Source organism: Rhinoderma darwinii, chromosome 10, assembly GCF_050947455.1.
Source record: "Rhinoderma darwinii isolate aRhiDar2 chromosome 10, aRhiDar2.hap1, whole genome shotgun sequence".
Classification (NCBI taxonomy): domain Eukaryota; kingdom Metazoa; phylum Chordata; class Amphibia; order Anura; family Rhinodermatidae; genus Rhinoderma; species Rhinoderma darwinii.
This window is the reverse complement of record NC_134696.1, coordinates 104663793-104680986: the sequence shown is the minus strand read 5'-3', so window position 1 is coordinate 104680986 and position 17194 is coordinate 104663793. Positions and strand designations below refer to the sequence as shown.

Here is a 17194-nt window from a genome sequence, read left to right as displayed (position 1 = left end):
TAAAAAAAACCATATAGAAGGCGACTAGATGGACCACGTGGCTTAGTCTGATGTCAATCTTCTAAGTATCTTTTGGATTTTTTTTATTTTAGAATTCAGGTTTTATTTCTGTATGTCAAAAGTGGCCAAATTGTTGTAGTAGCAAAAGGGTTAACATTAAATTATTGTAAACATATCCGTTCAAGTAAAAAAAGCGTTTCTCAAATGTTTCTAGGCCAAGCCCTCTACTACAAACGCATCCAAGTACCCTCAATGCGATGATCGTACATAGTGTTTGTACCACCCTACAATCATGGCGTGTACCATCTGGGGTTCACATACCACATGTGGAGAACATCGGCTCAAAATCAGCTCTTTGAGAACAAAATCGTCAGACCTTGCTTAGATTAGTTCTCCTGACGGTCCTCACAGAGCCGGCTTTGGGAACCGTGTTACAATCAACACTATTACTTGCAATATAACATCCCACCCACCTCACAGATCGATGATTTAGAACCAGATTTTGTCCTCGACATGAAGACGCTCAGAAGTCTCATGACCACGAGATGGACCTCATTCAGGGGGGTGCGCTCGTTCTTCTTAGAAACATCCTAGGTGATATTAATGGAGAGGAATATTACAAATACAAACCAAGAATAACAACATCATATTCAGGATTAGGCCCCATGCACACAACCGTACATTTCGTCCATAATTACGGACTCATTCATTTCTATTGGCTACAGACACCTTAACGTATTTTTACGGATGGGTGTCCGTGCCGTAGAAATGATAGAACACGTCCTTTTTTTTTGTCCGTAATTACGACACAGACTTCCCATAGTAGTCTACGGGCGCTTCCACAATTCCGGACGTGCACCCGTAGTCGTCCGCAATTCCGGAAGCGTTGCTTGGCGACGCAGTTTTCAGACGTTGCATATCAGTTGTGGTTTTCCTCTTTTTGCATCCGTAAATACAGATACATTACGGATGAACTACGCACCGTATTTACGGACACCGTCCGGTATATGCAGACGACTATAAATGACTACGGACCGTATTTACGGACAGTACTGGATGGATGGAATCTACGGTCGTGTGCATGGGGCCTTATAGAACATTCATTACCTTTTTATCTAAACCTAGTTCTGCAATCAGCTGAGACAGGAGGTTATCTAGGGCTCCTTTATCCTTCTCATCTTCTCCATCCAGATCAGCAGTCAGCATCAACACCACCTGGAGAAAAATCACTCAAATGGTTAACAAATATTCAACTAAAAGGAAGATTGGATGAGACGATAACACAGCTGGATGATTAGTGTCGTTCTCTACCTGCATGTAAGGAATGGCCCGGACGCCTCCTACAGTACGGAGACTTTGCATGGACTGGAGAAGACGTTCCAGGAGCATTAAACGCACCATGTGAAGCCTGAAGGCAAAGAAAAGCACGAGTTCAGGAGACGGGATCGAGAACGATCGTCAGTTCACAAAGAGGCGGTTTTTGTAAAGCAATACAGACCTGTTGCTGGTATGGGCATCGCCTTCTGTTTCTCCTTCTCCTTCTGACCCTTCACCTTCATGCTGTCCAGTTGCAGTGCTGATGGCTCCCGTGCTAGAACTTATACTCCCGGGTCCTGTAGGGTGACCCTCAATAGTGGTGTCCCCATATGCACTGCTCCGACCCGATACTAAGAGAGAAAATAAAAGATATTTGGAGATGTAGCCTTATCAGAAAGATTTTGGTTTACAAAAAGAATATGGAAAAAAAACGGACAAGACACACGACCCATTAATTCCATAAGTATATGACGTGTTTAACCCCTTATTGACCAGCAATATGCCTTTTCACGGCAGGCTGAAGCGGGTGCTCTGTTGTCTAATGACAGCCGGGCTCCTGCTCCAACGGTAGCGATCGAAGTTTAGTTAGATCGCTGACGTTTAACCCGTTAAAAGCTGCGGTCAATAGAGACCGCAGATCTTAAATAATTTGCAAATGGAGGGAGCTTCCTCCATCACCCATATACGGCACGCAAATGCAATCGCAGGCCTCCGATGGGGTGTCATGGCCTCCCAGGCCTGCCCTGGCTGTATGCCTATTAGGACGTGCCAGGGGCACGTCATAATAGATTGCCTGTCAGTTTTACACCGATGGTATACTTAGGCAGTAATGCTCTGGTATACTAAAGAATTATATCTGCGATCAAGAGATCGCACAGTGAAGTCCCCCAGTGAGACAGAAAAAAGTAATAAATGTTAAAAAATAATTAATAAAGATTACAATTAAAAAAAAAAGTTTCCATTAAAAGTGTAAAGAAGAAATAAAAGTACACATATATGGTATCGCAGCGACTGTAATGACCAAAACAATAAGGTTAACATGCCATTTATACCGCAAAGGTGAACGACGTAACAAAAAAAAGAAAGCAAAAAACAATGCCGAAAATGCTATTTTTTCCATTGCCCCCCAAAAAAGTCATAATAAAAGATAATCAATAAGTCTCATGTACCCCAAAACAGTACCAATGAAAACGACATCTCGTCCCGCAAAAAACAAGCCCACATATCTCTACATCGACGGAAAAATAAAAAAATGACGGCTCTCGGAAAGCGACGATTCAAAACAAATAATTTTGGTGTAAAACATAAAAAACCTACACATATCTGGTATCGTCGCAATCGTACCTACTCATAGAATAAAGGGAACACGTTATTTACGCCGCACAGCGAATGGCACAAATTTAAAACGCCTAGAACGAGGGTTTAATATCAGGTTTTTTTTCTATTCCCCCTCCCCCCCCCAAAAAAAGTTAATCAAAAAATTATATATACCCCCAAAATGGTTCCATTAAAAAGTACAAATAATCCCGCCCAAAAAAAATAAAAAATCCTCATACAGCTATGTCGACGGAAAAAATAAAAAAAAGTTATAGCTCTTTGAATGAGACGATGGAAAAACGGAAAAAATAGTCTGGTCATTAGGGCCTAAATTAGGCTGGTCACTAAGGGGTTAAAGGGAGTTAACGCATCGGCTGTGTATACAGTGGAAGATTCAGTCTACCTAAGAATATCCTCCTTCGGGCCCAGCAGGCTCACAGTGATGACTAATTTATTCGATCTAGATTTATTGGCCTGTTGAGTTGATTGCAAAAACCTTGTCTCCTGAGGGTGGGGGCCTGAACCACTTACTACAGAGCATAAATCATAACGCAGCCTATACTACCGTCACCAATCTAACCCCATAACTACTCATACCTATTGTACTAAATCTCTACAGACGTACCACTATGCTCACCAGCCACCGAATCCACGGCACTGCCACCACTCTCTGAGCCCACGCTCCCTCCGTGGTCTGCTGGGGAGGTGCGCAGTGTGGAACCATCGGTTGCGGCCGTGCTGCCTTCATCATCCGATGCTGGAGCTATAAGCATGAGGAGAGCTGTTACAGGTAAAAACACAGTCTCTAACTACCGAGCCAGCAAAACGCAAGAGACGGAGCAGCTTTATTAGGGGAAAGCGGTTTTATTACCCCATGCAAGTGCCAGCTGAATGCACAGTAAGCAGAGTTATGTAGGCGCGAGTTTTGTTCCCTAACGTTTAGATGCATGCAGTAGTAGAACCATTTGGTGTCACCATCCCATGCACTACCGTTACCTGATGCAGTGGTGTCAGACAGAGTCCCAGCATCCAGGGATGAGGAGCTTGGTGCTTGTCCAGACAATCCCAAACTCTGGAGACCCAGAGCACTGCTGCTGCTTCCTGGTGAGACAGCGGACAACGGAGTCATGTGGTGTAGACGACGGTCAGTGGGAGAGAAGTAGACCCTGGATAATCCAACTCACCTTGCTGATCCTGCTGTAGACTCAGTGCGATGGCCAACTCCACCATGGTTTCATCATCAGCATCAGGTGGAATATCCAGCATTGGAGGGAAGCCCTCGGCTCCAGCCAGGAGAGCCTCTAACGGGGATGGGTTGCCATTGTTGACGCTGTCGGCACTTTCCAGGACCATGGACTCGGACTGATAAAATAAGGGGCAATGGAACTTAGTTCTTTCTATCAAACGACGTAACATTATGAAAAGTAAAGTGACAGGCAATGCTCAGGGAGTACACACAATTCTCACCACCATCTCAAAGTCTCCATGGTCCACCTCATTCTGCTCTTGACTTTGCTGTCGGACGTGTTCTCCATTTGGCATGCCAGAAGTCTGGATCTTATCTTCTGCATCGTCGTCATCATCATCGTCCTTATCTCCTGGGTCAAAAGCACAGTGATTAAAAGCGAGTCCTCCAGCACCCGACTAACCAACCTGGCTGACTGCATGTCACACCACTATAACCACCACAATGAAAGGAGACCCTTCCTAGCCAAGGGTGATAGAAACCCGAGTGCTCACGGTTAAAGAGGTCCTTGTATGGCGGAGGCATCCTAATGACAGCCACACCTGTAGGAAACCAAGCTCTCCAACCTAGAGGGAATTGAAATGATGATGTACGGGTGTCGATCAAGATACTCCAATTTTTTTGAGGTAAAAAGGAGGGAGTGGGTATCTCAGCCGGAATACTACGGCTGCCATGACTAAAGGCGGCAGGGATAATATTCGAGAGAATAAAACGGTTGTGATGCCAAGAGCAAGGATAACGCTTGAGGATTTTTAGACACCGATTTTAGACAACACAATAAGAAGAGGGGAACCTGGTTCAGGACCGAATAAAAACGCCTATATGTGCTGTATATATAAGTGAGCTCTTACCTATGGGTGTGTTGCTACGTGGAGAGGATGGAAGAGTCACATGACGACGTTTATTCCTAGGACGGAGCACCCGAATTAGAGCCTGTTTGCAGGAGAAGCTTACAGACGGATCCTGGAAACAAAGCACAACATTAAGCAACAAGTGCCGTCTTGGACACCCAATAGTTTGGGTTAAATATCTGCTGTTCTCAAAGACTAAAACGTCCTCCAGATCAGTCACTTACTGGGCACAGCAACATTTGCATGTAGATTTTAGATGCTAGGTTAATGCAGTCTAGTTCACATGTGCAGTATCCGTGTATAATGTCCACCAGAGCATTGACCGTTGCTTCCATGTGGGTAAGACCTGCGGATGAAAATAATCTAAGAGCTGGTGGACATCCGGTGCAGAAGGGGGTTGTAAGGAGGGGATGCGCGGAGAGCCACATACCTGGCAGACACGCCGGAGCCAGGAAAGCATTCTTGGGTTTCGATGCATGTAGTTTCCAGAACTGGTTGACAAGTTGTGTAATGAAGGCGTACCCTTCTTCTCCTTCACTGGTCTTCACAGCATCTTTGCCTTCATCAATATCTAAAAACAAGATTTTTAAGTATTCACAAACTTCTACATAACTTGTATATGTGTCCAGTATAGGGGTCACAATACACTCACCAGCCTCTCCCGAGAGCAACTTGGAATCGGTGAAGTGAACAAGGTTGTTTGGGCGCATGATGGCGATTGACCGAGCAGTGATCACCAGTCTCTGGAATACTTCTGGATCCAAGTCCTTTCCATCATGAGTGCAGGCGTTCAAACATTGGACGGCATTGCTCAGTAGCGCTTGATCCTGCCACAGAGGACACCAGAATTTGCCAAAACGGAATAAAATATAATCTGGGTGCTACAGTCCTATCATGTAATCCAAGTTTTTACCTTGTGGTTATGGTACGCAGACCGGCTGGTGTGCAGACTGGCCAGGAGACTCTTGGTCTGTAGCTGGACGCTGGATGGCGTTGGCATGGAGAGCAGGACTGTCGCCAGTTCCAGAGCGGACACTTTGTTTTTCTCCTAAGTCCAAAAAAAATTAGTGATTAGCGTGCGAATGACCAAAAGCAGTTTTATATTATATAACACTGACCGCCTACCTTCTCAGGCACTGGTCCGAAGGCAAAACAGCTTTCCAGAGCTTCAAGGGAACTTCCTACCAGCCTGTACAGAAAATATATAATGGGTAACAAACTTCCAGAGTCTCAGCTATGCCAGATCTGCAGCATGACCTCTTGTTTAGAGGCCAGGAGTATGGCTTTATTGCGTTAAAGAGGTCATAAGTCTCAAAAGTGGAGGGTTAATGAAAAAAAAAAAGAGCCTGGGTGCAAGCCAAGCCACAGGTCTGTGCCAACATCATTTTATATGGCTTGCTCTATTACAGTGGTTTTTATAGGATCTTTAAAGGGGTTTTCCACCTTCTGAGAACTGATGGACCCCCACAGATCATGGTGGATAGATCGACACCCAGACCCCGTATAGATCAGCTGGTCCGGTGGCCCTGTGCACCGGACGTACATGCCGGAAGCAGTTGGCTCCGGCTACGGAATAGCGGCCGAGCTGCAGTGCTGTTCAAGTGAATAGAAGCAGACCTGCAGTTCAGCGGCACGGCCGCTATGTTATGTATGGAGACAACTGCTTCCGGCTCCGTACATCGCATTATGTGCCATAACATCCGGTGCCCGTAGGCCACTAAAGTGGCTGATCAGTGCAGGGTCCGGGTGTCGGACTTGCATCGATGATATACTGATAACCTATCCGGTGGATAGGACATCCGTTGTCAGATGGTGGAAAACCCCTTTAACTTGTTTCTGTGACTTATATCTACAATATGGGTCTTTTTCTTTGTACAAACTTATCCTAAAACTGGAAGAATGTCAATCAATTTGCTGACAGACTCATGCCCAAAGCTCACCAGTCATTATCCGCTATACACCCGCCAGTGTATCTAGAATGGCTGATAGGACACGTCTACAACCATTGGGTTACCCAGATACCGCCATGCACTTAGGGCCCATAAAATCAAACAAGCGCAAGAGGTACACCAGCGGGGACTGTGCGCACACTCACTCGTGCAGAGGAAGGAAGACTTACTAACCGGTCCAAGATCGTTAAAGGTTCTGGGTCAGAACTTTTGAGGAGCAAAGAAAAACAAAAAAAAAAAATCATGTGAAGCCAATAGAGCTAATGGGGCTCAAACAAAGGGTGAACCCCAGAATGTGAACACATTTTAAAGTAGCCAGTGGTAACCCTGCTCCTATCACTGGAGGACAGTGGATGGGACATCCGCACTGGTGCTCACCTTTCTATGACGGTGCCGTTGTTAGAGGGTGGTGCTGCAGTCTCGCCATCTGTGGATCCATTGCCTTGATTCAGGTTTGGAGGGCAGACGCTGCTCACCGAGGCAGAGGGGAACTCTTCTGGAGGTTCATCCGGCCAGCCGAACTGTTCCTTTGTCTTTCCGTATATTTTAATGGCATCTATCATAGTGACTCCGGCTGGATCCACCGAGGCACCGACTGAAATATGCAAATTCAAGGGAATGAAGGTGTAGAACAAACAGAAAAACAAACACATGCAAAAATTGTGTCAACATTTTTTTAGAAAATCACGCGGATTTACAATGCGGACTCAAAAAGCTAGTCAAATTTTCAAACTCTATTAGCAAATCCAGCGTTACTTGACGGGGATTGCTCATTTAGGGCTCTCATCTATTAAGTCAAATTAGAGAGAGACTACAAAAGGAGCATCTCTCACTTGGGAGGACCCCGGAAAGTCCATGTATTTCAATGGGTATTGTGTAATGCTTTTTTTTGCCCTGCCGGGTTCCCCTCAAAGACGACAAGTGATCTCTGGGGGTTGCAGCAGCAGGCTCCCTGTGATCAGTTTATAGTCAGGACACCCATTAGAGTGTAGCTAAATGTTTGACAAACTTCTGACGTGTCATAGTGACATGTCAGAAGTTCGGATTGGTGGGGGTCCGAGCACTGAGCCCCCCACCGATCGCTAGAACGAAGCCCTTGTGTGAGAGCTCAGCCGCTTCGTGTCTGTTCGGCTTTTTCCGGAAAGCCGATGTATCGGAGTACAGGCCCAGATACTTTCTATTGAGTCCGTACACGGATACATTTATTTCCGGAAATAGCCGAACAGACACGAAGCGGCTGAGCGCTCACACGAGCACTTGATTCTAGCGATTGGTGGGGGTCTCAGTGCTCGGACCCCAACAATCCAAACTTCTGACATGTCTCTATGACATGTCAGAAGTTTGTCAAACGCTTAGCTACACTTTAAACAAAAGAGATTGGCTAAAGTACAACACAAGCAGAAGGGAGGCGGTTTCCACTTTACTTACTGAATATCGTGAGCTTTTTATCAGCTTGTAACGCTTCTTCTCGTGTAAACGGGAAGTCAAACCATCGCGCTCGGCTGAGATTGAGCTGCATTGTGCGACCGAACATCTCAATGTAAGAAGGGGCTCTCTCGACGGCCTGCGTGCCGATCTGAAGTCGCATTCCCGTAATCACCATAGTACTGTTGTTATTGGTGACTTCCACAGTAAATCCTCCAGGCTGATTAAAAGGGGGACAATAAATAATTAGGTGAATGGAGCATGGCCTGTAGCCCGTGAAACACATGCAGTATTTTCTTCTATGTACCTTAGTGTTTGCCACATACATCCCAGTAGAATTAAGGCGATGCTTTATTTGCTGGGCATTATATAACTGCAGGAGGTCATTTCCACCAAATTCCACATCCGTAAGCTGCTGGTTGTGCTCAAAGAAATCGATGGGAAACGTCACTTGACTTGAAGCACGAGTCACTTCAGAAAGAAGAGAAATCACTGAGTTATTCACAAAGAAACGCTAAACACGCTGCAATACAGGAGTCACTAAAAGGCACTCACTGACGGCCGCAGGCTTGCGCTTGCGCACAGGTTTCATGATGCTGATGCTGCTGCTGGGCTGTAAGGAGGGCTGGAGCCAGTATGAAGTGTTCTCTACATTGGCCATATAAATACGCAAGCTGCCGTCTTCACACAGAAGAATCATGGTCGTTCTCTGCTGATCGTTGCTAGCGGTGTGCCGTATCGCTACCATATCCTGGATCTGCAAACCAGGGAATAAAAAAAATAAAAAAGACTTTACAGATGGATGCTTATGCATATTTAGTTTTTTCCCTGTGAGACATATTACTAGAATGTGCTACTTGAAGGGGGTCGCAACAAAAAGGTCAGATTCACACGAACGAGTGCAAACTCGGACCTGAAAACCGGGGCCCCCTAAACCCCGTTCTAGCTTTTTGTGCTCACGCTACATCGCGGCCATGTAATCAGGAAGAGGCCGGGAGCACAAAAAGCTAGAACGGGGATTTGGGGGCCCCGTTCTAGAGATAGGACCCGCAACGATTTGAAGTTTACGACATATCCTGTGGATAGGTCATAAATGTCCAAGATGGGAAGACCCCTTTAAACCGTACATATTGTGCATTGCAACTGTGTCGCCTGCTAAGGGCCGTAGGTTGTGCACTTTTGATCTATACTTACTTTTGCTTTTGCAGGCAGCGTCTTAATCTCCTGGATGAGGAAACTGTCTGGTTTGACCATGACTACTAGAGGGACTCCTGTGGTCTGCTGAACACAACATACTAATCCGGGATGGTTCATGACTTCAGACCACTGACAGAGCGCAGGTGAGGTCTTGCTTCCTCCATTGGAACTGTTTAATAAAATGAGGATGGAATTTAATGAGGAAAAGGTTAAAGCCCCGAATTATCAGTGTATTTTTGTGTTTTAAGCTCTTACTAGAGCTCGACATAGCCCGACGACCGCCTATGATACATCAGCGTGTGCTTGAAACCAAGCAGTGGTATGACGATGAAGTGTAGGATCAGGTATAAATACCGGGCAGCCTTAGTGTCAGCTTACCTCTTTATGTTGATGGGAAAAAGCAGTATTATCTCCAGTGCAGATCTGTTTATAGTGGCAGCAAAGGATTTGCCCTGGCAATAGCTGAAGAAAAGCATCTGGAGTACATGTGAGTAATAAACAGATACACCTCCTCCGGCGACTTGTCCATTACTATCCTGTAAGCGAGAACACAACACAACAAAAAAGTCAAAAACAGTACAAATGTGAGATGACAGGTCTGTGATGCTTGACGAGGGATTTAAAGAAACATTTAATCGTGTATGTGAAACTTTACAAACCTTTAAGTCTTCATGAGAGACTTCCAGAACATTGGTAACATAGAATGGGCCATGCTGAGCACTGCTGGACTCCTCCATCAGCTGAGTGTACACGTAACCAGCAGATGACATCATCACTATAATGTTCTTCCCTTCTTCGTTAAACAGGAAGGTGACGTCTCTAATCTTCGAGCTGGGCAGCAGGAAGTAGAACGTGGGGCTCAGGGCATCGGCTGACAGATCATAAACCTGAAGAACAGATCAAATCACTTTATAATCACAACTATCATTAACCCAGGTCATCCTATTCCTGGTTGAGCAGCACAAAACATTGAAGTGCATGTAACTCCCGAACGGACAGATCCTCTATACTGCACTACGAAGGAGAGCTGCCCCTTTAAATCATGTGTGAAATTGTTAGAAACTTTGTATGGTCATCTATATATTTTTTAATTACAGTTTATAAAATAAGGACTCATTTCAGGACCCAATGATATAATTATAACTAAATTCTTATATAATATATATATATAATATATATGTAATATATATAATATATATATATTAGTGTTGGTAATACACAGCTTATTTTCCACAGTCGGCAATGTTTACGTATGATTTTACGAACCTTTACGAAATCAGCCGTAACAATGGCCAGCTCAGTTTGGGAACCAGGCAGCCAGACTGCTTTGATGATGAAGTTGCCGGTTGCGAGTTGAGGATGAAGGACCAAGTGATCAGAAACAGATCCTGAGCCGCTGAATGTCAGGACGTGACAGTCCTAGGAGGCCGTGAGAGATGGAGGAAATGGTGAGGAACCAACGATTGTGTCAATTACGGTGATGATAATAATTATCTGTCCAAGCAAACTAACCTTCAGTCCACACACGGCCAGGTAATCCTCTTTGCATGGGTTACCGGTGAGGCTGAGAACAGTGAACGGGACTGGCGCGGAGGCTAGGCGTGTCAAGGTGAGCTTCCTTTTGCTGGAATCTGCCTGTTTCAGCAGTGCTGAAAGTTGTAATACTGTGATCTGCAGAAGGAAAACGTAATAGGTCTATGAGACGATCTAGAGATAAGGAGGAAATCATCATTAGGAAATGTATCTGCTTCTTTTATTTACAGTGAATAAGGTAACCAATAGTCGTGAAATCAGCCGATGTTCAAAGTATGTGAGCCTTACAGGGACGGCAAGACAATAGGACGTCAGAAGGGTCACTCATTTATATAAAATAAATACTGCAGCTTACCTTTCCCTTTTCATGGCTGACAGCCAAATGTTGCCTTCTACCATGAGGAGAGGACAGCACGCACATTGCAACTCTGCGCAACACATGAGCGCTGATCAGCTGTCGGATGGTCTGGCCCTGATCACCGCTATAATTCATTCTCACATTCTCAAATGCTCCTTCTTGTGAGCCCAGTGTAGGAACCTGCAGAAAACAAAAGACCAGCACACAATTACTTAAAGGGGTTGTCCACTACTGGACAACTGATGACCTATCCACCGGATCGGTAATCCGTATATGATGGGTGCGGGTCTGACACCCGGACCTCGCACCGATCAGCTGCTCCGGCTGCCTGTGGGCACCGGATGTTATTGCACAGTATGCAAAGTACGGAGTCGGAAGCACTTGGCTCCGTGCATAACCTAGCGGCCGTGCTGCAGCTCTGCTCCTATTCACTTGAATACTAGAGTACTGCAGCTCGGCCGCTATGCCATGACCAGAGCCAACTGTTTCTGGCATGGACGTCCGATGCCGGAGGCAGCTGATCGGTGCGGGGTCCGGGTGTCGGACCCACACCGATCATATACTGACAACCTATCCGGTGGATAGGTCATCAGGTGTCTAGTAGTGGACAACCACTTTAAGGACCTGTCTACCTCTCTCTATGGGCCAATATATACTCGTTTTTTTTTTTACCATTAGCTGGTCGGTCATTTCCACACTTTTCTCCAGAGTGTGCAGCTGGTCCAGGGCCTGCTGAGCTCGACTACTGCTCCCCACCGCAGAAGCCTGCTGGAAGTTATTCCGGACGGCGCTCATCAAGAAATTCAGCATATCCAGAATCAATGGTGCAAACGAAACATTGGCCTGCAAGAAAGATGATCATAAAGAGCAACAGCCGTGATGGAAAACACGGAATCTCAAATGTCTTAATTCTGTAAGACAGCACGGCTACAATAAGGGATATGACCAAATCCACTCACCTGACCCACCAGCTCTTCTCGGCAGCCCTCAATGTTGCGGCACAAGCTGCTCCTTTTTGGCTTCTCATCGTCCCCTTTGCCGTCACTGATTGTCACTTTTCCTTTGTCTGTCAGGGCAGATCCAGGGAGTCGTATGGCACTCTCTGGCAGACGAGGTTCGCTCTGAAAGGCAGATTCTTTCATAGTGGATCCCATACCACTGCTTGGGGTTCTTTTAACCAAGGCCTTAGGGAAAAGAAGGGTTTAGTGTTATGTGAATGGTTACTCTATAGAGTCTGCATTTCTGCAATAAATATGGATAGGGGTTGACTGGACAAGCCATAAAGGACCGATCAGACCAGAGAGCAATGCCAGTTCCTGGTGAGGGGTTGTCAGAATGTGGTCACTCTATAGAAGTTGGAGAAAAGGAAACAACTGAGTAGGTAAGGTTGGCTGTTTCCGCATCTCATGTGAATTTAATGGAGAGGGAAGGCACATGTGCAACCACTTCAATGGCTGCATGTAATCCTCAAGCAAACCTTATCTGTACGGGGAGGGCGGTTTTAAATGGAGACCTTCAATGCTCAACATGAGGATCACATTTACAAATCAGACACGGACTTACCATGCAGCTGCCATCTTCCTTGGCCCCGCAGTCACAGAAAAACGAGCCGTACTTTGCATAAGAAATTTCATGGTCTTTGTGGCAGACTTTGGCGCAGACCGTACACACGCCGACCCCATCCACCATCTTACAGGTGTGACAGTGATACCTGCGAAGACAAAACTCTGCGTGAGTACAGCGGCTTACTGCATGAACCAAATCTCCTGCCAAGAACTGAAAACTTCCTACCAGTAAACAATCTATAGGGAGATACGTGCCTGTGAACGCTAAATATATAGAGCTGATCTAATAGGTAACGTCAGACTCACCAGTGCTGATTCATGAATTCTTTCTGAGTGATCGTGAAGGTACAGAGCTTGTTACAGAGCGAATCTTCATCCTAGAATACAAAAAACAAAGCGCATGTCAGAGAAGAGTCACAAATCCAAAACATCCCGTTTCTTATGAACTACGATCCACAAACCACATAGTAATCAATGTATTCTGAATAACCAGACCATGCGAAAGGAGAACTTACAGGGAATTTCCATTATTATATGCAATAGGGGGATGTGCAATGGGATTTATAGAAGTCATAAATAGTGTCTGCTCAAAAACAACCTTTGGACCGGGGCATTAAGACTGGAACACCATTACGGTTGAGGTTGCACTTAAAGAGGCTCTGTCACCAGATTTTGCAACCCCTATCTGCTATTGCAGCAGATAGGCGCTGCAATGTAGATTACAGTAACGTTTTTATTTTTAAAAAACGAGCATTTTTGGCCAAGTTATGACCATTTTCGTATTTATGCAAATGAGGCTTGCAAAAGTACAACTGGGCGTGTTTACTACTTTTACTAGCTGGGCGTTGTGTATAGAAGTGTCATCCACTTCTCTTCACAACGCCCAGCTTCTGGCAGTGCAGCACTGTGACGTCACTCACAGGTCCTGCATCGTGTCGGCACCAGAGGCTACAGATGATTCTGCAGCAGCATCGGCGTTTGCAGGTAAGTCGATGTAGCTACTTACCTGCAAATGCTGATGCTGCTGCAGAATCAAGTGTAGCCTCTGGTGCCGACACGATGCAGGACCTGTGAGTGACGTCACAGTGCTGCACTGCCAGAAGCTGGGCGTTCTGAAGAGAAGTGGATGATACTTCTATACACAACGCCCAGCTAGTAAAAGTAGTAAACACGCCCCGATGTACGCACATAATACACGCCCAGTTGTACTTTAACTTTTCAACACGCCCAGTTGTACTTTTGCAAGCCTCATTTGCATAAATACGAAAATGGTCATAACTTGGCCAAAAATGCTCGTTTTTTAAAAATAAAAACGTTACTGTAATCTACATTGCAGCGCCGATCTGCTGCAATAGCAGATAGGGGCTGCAAAATCTGGTGACAGAGCCTCTTTAAGTCTGCTCGCTCAATCCTTAAATCCGGGATCAAAACTGGTAAAGCCAGCGTGATCTCATTTTATATCTCAGGGGTGATCTGAAACAGCATGGTGCCCTTTTACGATGCTACATCGCTAGCAATCACGTGTGATCTTTTAAAAAAAATACCAACCACAGTAGACTTACGCAATTGTCTAGACTTACAGAATCTTCAGCCTGAGAATCGTCCTCTTCAACAGCCAGCTCTTCCACCCAGTCGGAGTCCACCTCTATTGCTCGCTCTTCTCCATCCATGGGCAGGTGGCAGTGACCTTGCCCAGAACTGTGACTTAATGCATTGGTAACGTCCGCCAAGTATGACACTATATGACACGTGCACTCCAGAATGGTAACATGCTAGGGAAAAAAAGGAGGGAGTTACTACTTTCAATAAGACATTAAATGATCTACCCCAACATACGACATCCTCACCTTCCCTTGCATCACATTGCTGTTCAGTTTTTCTACTACATTTTTCTGGGAAAGATATTTCTTACTGGAAGAGAAGATTGGTTGATTATTTGCTTGGCATTCACGTCATATTCTAGAACGCATTATATTATAGAAGACTTGGACTCACCATCTTGCCAGCCAGTCCATTGCCGCACGGTGCAGCTGTAGATGTCCGGCACCCTGCCCCGAGCTTGCCAGCGTGGCCATCACCACCATGAGCTCTGGAAAGCCAGAACCATCTCCATTGGCCAAAAGATCTGTGGCCATTGGGATGAGGGTGCTGAGAAGAACCGTGCACACACCTTCCCCAACTTGGCTGCAGGACACGTGCAACAGTCAGTAAATGATAAGTTGGAAGAAACAGAAGATGAACGCTGCGGAAAGTGAAACGCACCTGTTCTCTCGTACAATGTAGGCAGTGAGAAGCTGGAGGAGCTGTCGGTTTTCCTGGACTATCTCGGACTGGTCGGAATCCTTGGGAGGTGGAGTAGTCATACGGACGAGCCACGATTGTAGCTGTGCTGGCTCCACGCAGGCAAGCTGCGCCAATGTCCCACAGAGACGCAACAGACTGGGACTTGGACTTTTCTCGGCTGTGGAGTATAAAGATCAAATAATCACCACGGATAATAATCAGCATACGTTGATTTTCATTAATGTACCCAGAGAAAGGATCCAATCTCAGAATAAATACTGACTTTTGTATGTCGCCCTTACACTCCTTGACCCCCAAGGTATAGCATCATCATGACCAATAAGTCTACCTGAAAACCACAAGAATCTCGCAGATGGCCTTAATTAGTTCATGTTGAGGCACCAATTCTACACACCAGACAAATAATCCCTCCTATGCATAGACTGGATGCAGTGTCAGGTCTCCGATAATTCTGGGGAAGGAGCCATGATGACAAACGGTTTCCACAGTTCTTGATTCTGCACCATTTAAAGATGCATACTTTGCGGACCTTCGATTCCACACTCGGAGAAGTAGTGTCTATACTAGACCATCTTAAAGAGTCCCTGTCACCACATTATAAGTGGCCTATCTTGTACATGATGTGATCGTCGCTGTAATGTAGATTACAGCAGTGTTTTTTATTCAGAAAAACGATCATTTTTGACGAAGTTATGACCTATTTAACATTACTGCTGTGTTCTGACAATGAATATACATCACCTCCAGCCAGGACGTGGTGTGTATTCAGAATCCTGACACTTCGCTAATACAATCCCGACACTACAGCACAGCAAAGCAAGCGTAATCACGTTTGAAATTATAGTTTACAGCATAGTCTCGCAAGATTACACTTGCTGTGCTGTAGTGTCGGGATTGTATTAGCAAAGTGTCAGGATTCTGAATACACATCACGTCCTGGCTGGAGGTAATGTCTATTCATTGTCAGGACACTGCAGTAATATTATAGTGTGTTTATGTGGCTGCAAATAGTGATCTAGCTATACCGATATGTGCTGTGTAAATGAATGGGGAGAAGTGTATGACGCTGACCAATCAGTGACCATACACTCCTGTGTAAAACGCCCACCTGGCCAAAAAGTAAAAATCGCCCAGTTGTCCATTGAGACACTCATTAGCATAAATCTAAAATAGGTCATAAGTCCATCAAAAATGATCGTTTTTTAAAATAAAAAACACCGCTGTTCTCTACATTACAGCGCCGATCACATCATGTACAAGATAGGCCACTTATAATGCGGTGACAGGGACTCTTTAATAAAGGATTTGACCCTTTATAACACCCCTTTTGATATGCCCTGTTAGTATATATGGATGCAATAGAGGAAATGCTTGGAACCCCTCTTCTTTTAGCCAGTGCGGAGAGCTGCCGTAAAGACCCCTCTCCAGAGGACGAGACTCGTCCAGGTATTTTATGGCGGGTGCGTGGACATGCTTCATTTCCTTCTCTTGACCACAGCGCGCAGCTTTTGAGCTCCACATCAAGTCTCCACATCAGAAAACATTACTCACTTAGCTGGAAGAGTTTTGTGAACAACTTTAGGACTCGGTTACAGAACTTGGCGGAGAGCGCTTCGTTTGCAGTCGCCATCATTATCTGCACCAGTTCTCCTCTATATAAAGAAAAACACAATCAGCCGCACGTCCCCTATTCCAAAAACGCCTAATATGTTCGTACTATAATGATCCTTGCCTTTCAGTAAAGAACTCCTCCATTGCTTTTCTTGCCAAGCTGCTCTCCAGCTGCTTCTCTAGGAACTGCAGACACTCCTCCAGGATAGTCTCATCCAGACCACTAAAGACGACAGCCAAGTATAGGTGACTGGGCCCATTCCAACATTTTATCCTCATGAACAACATACCCGAGGAAACCTACCTGCTGGGGTCAGAGTGGTGAGCAAGGACGTTGTAACAACCGGCGATCAGATTCTCGTACATCCGAGACAAGAACTCATCAGACTCTGCCGGACCGAGGACTCTCTCCAGTGACGTACTACAAAGCTCAGCCACGCTCTCCGTGCTGCTCTCCAGGAGAAGAGGAAGCAGCGACTGGATTAACTGGTGTGAATTCAGATCTTCTGGGCACCATCTAT

General features: G+C 45.5%; 1 protein-coding gene across 22 annotated transcripts in view; it reads right to left on the bottom strand.

Moving 5' to 3' along the window:
• UBR4 (ubiquitin protein ligase E3 component n-recognin 4) overlaps nucleotides 1-17194 on the bottom strand; it is a 72152-nt gene that overhangs the window by 30394 nt on the left and 24564 nt on the right. For 3 of the 22 annotated variants that reach the window (XM_075840523.1, XM_075840524.1, XM_075840525.1), the window contains exons 28-64: nucleotides 16978-17190; nucleotides 16795-16896; nucleotides 16614-16714; nucleotides 15021-15219; nucleotides 14754-14942; nucleotides 14606-14669; nucleotides 14321-14530; nucleotides 13065-13135; nucleotides 12757-12904; nucleotides 12153-12377; nucleotides 11866-12036; nucleotides 11191-11373; nucleotides 10815-10973; nucleotides 10569-10721; nucleotides 9962-10189; nucleotides 9681-9838; nucleotides 9300-9471; nucleotides 8661-8862; nucleotides 8413-8576; nucleotides 8109-8325; nucleotides 7059-7275; nucleotides 6855-6887; nucleotides 5857-5920; nucleotides 5645-5779; nucleotides 5384-5558; nucleotides 5162-5302; nucleotides 4956-5077; nucleotides 4732-4843; nucleotides 4375-4446; nucleotides 4093-4232; nucleotides 3819-3996; nucleotides 3631-3735; nucleotides 3260-3415; nucleotides 1499-1667; nucleotides 1312-1408; nucleotides 1108-1215; nucleotides 474-590 (exon numbers count right to left, since the gene is read on the bottom strand). In XM_075840523.1, the coding sequence (XP_075696638.1) occupies nucleotides 474-590; nucleotides 1108-1215; nucleotides 1312-1408; nucleotides 1499-1667; nucleotides 3260-3415; nucleotides 3631-3735; nucleotides 3819-3996; nucleotides 4093-4232; nucleotides 4375-4446; nucleotides 4732-4843; nucleotides 4956-5077; nucleotides 5162-5302; nucleotides 5384-5558; nucleotides 5645-5779; nucleotides 5857-5920; nucleotides 6855-6887; nucleotides 7059-7275; nucleotides 8109-8325; nucleotides 8413-8576; nucleotides 8661-8862; nucleotides 9300-9471; nucleotides 9681-9838; nucleotides 9962-10189; nucleotides 10569-10721; nucleotides 10815-10973; nucleotides 11191-11373; nucleotides 11866-12036; nucleotides 12153-12377; nucleotides 12757-12904; nucleotides 13065-13135; nucleotides 14321-14530; nucleotides 14606-14669; nucleotides 14754-14942; nucleotides 15021-15219; nucleotides 16614-16714; nucleotides 16795-16896; nucleotides 16978-17190 (5470 nt within the window). The remainder of the gene's footprint in view (nucleotides 1-473; nucleotides 591-1107; nucleotides 1216-1311; nucleotides 1409-1498; nucleotides 1668-3259; nucleotides 3416-3630; nucleotides 3736-3818; nucleotides 3997-4092; nucleotides 4233-4374; nucleotides 4447-4731; nucleotides 4844-4955; nucleotides 5078-5161; nucleotides 5303-5383; nucleotides 5559-5644; nucleotides 5780-5856; nucleotides 5921-6854; nucleotides 6888-7058; nucleotides 7276-8108; nucleotides 8326-8412; nucleotides 8577-8660; nucleotides 8863-9299; nucleotides 9472-9680; nucleotides 9839-9961; nucleotides 10190-10568; nucleotides 10722-10814; nucleotides 10974-11190; nucleotides 11374-11865; nucleotides 12037-12152; nucleotides 12378-12756; nucleotides 12905-13064; nucleotides 13136-14320; nucleotides 14531-14605; nucleotides 14670-14753; nucleotides 14943-15020; nucleotides 15220-16613; nucleotides 16715-16794; nucleotides 16897-16977; nucleotides 17191-17194) is intronic. The other 19 variants (XM_075840530.1, XM_075840532.1, XM_075840543.1 and 16 more) reach the window with 16 other exon arrangements.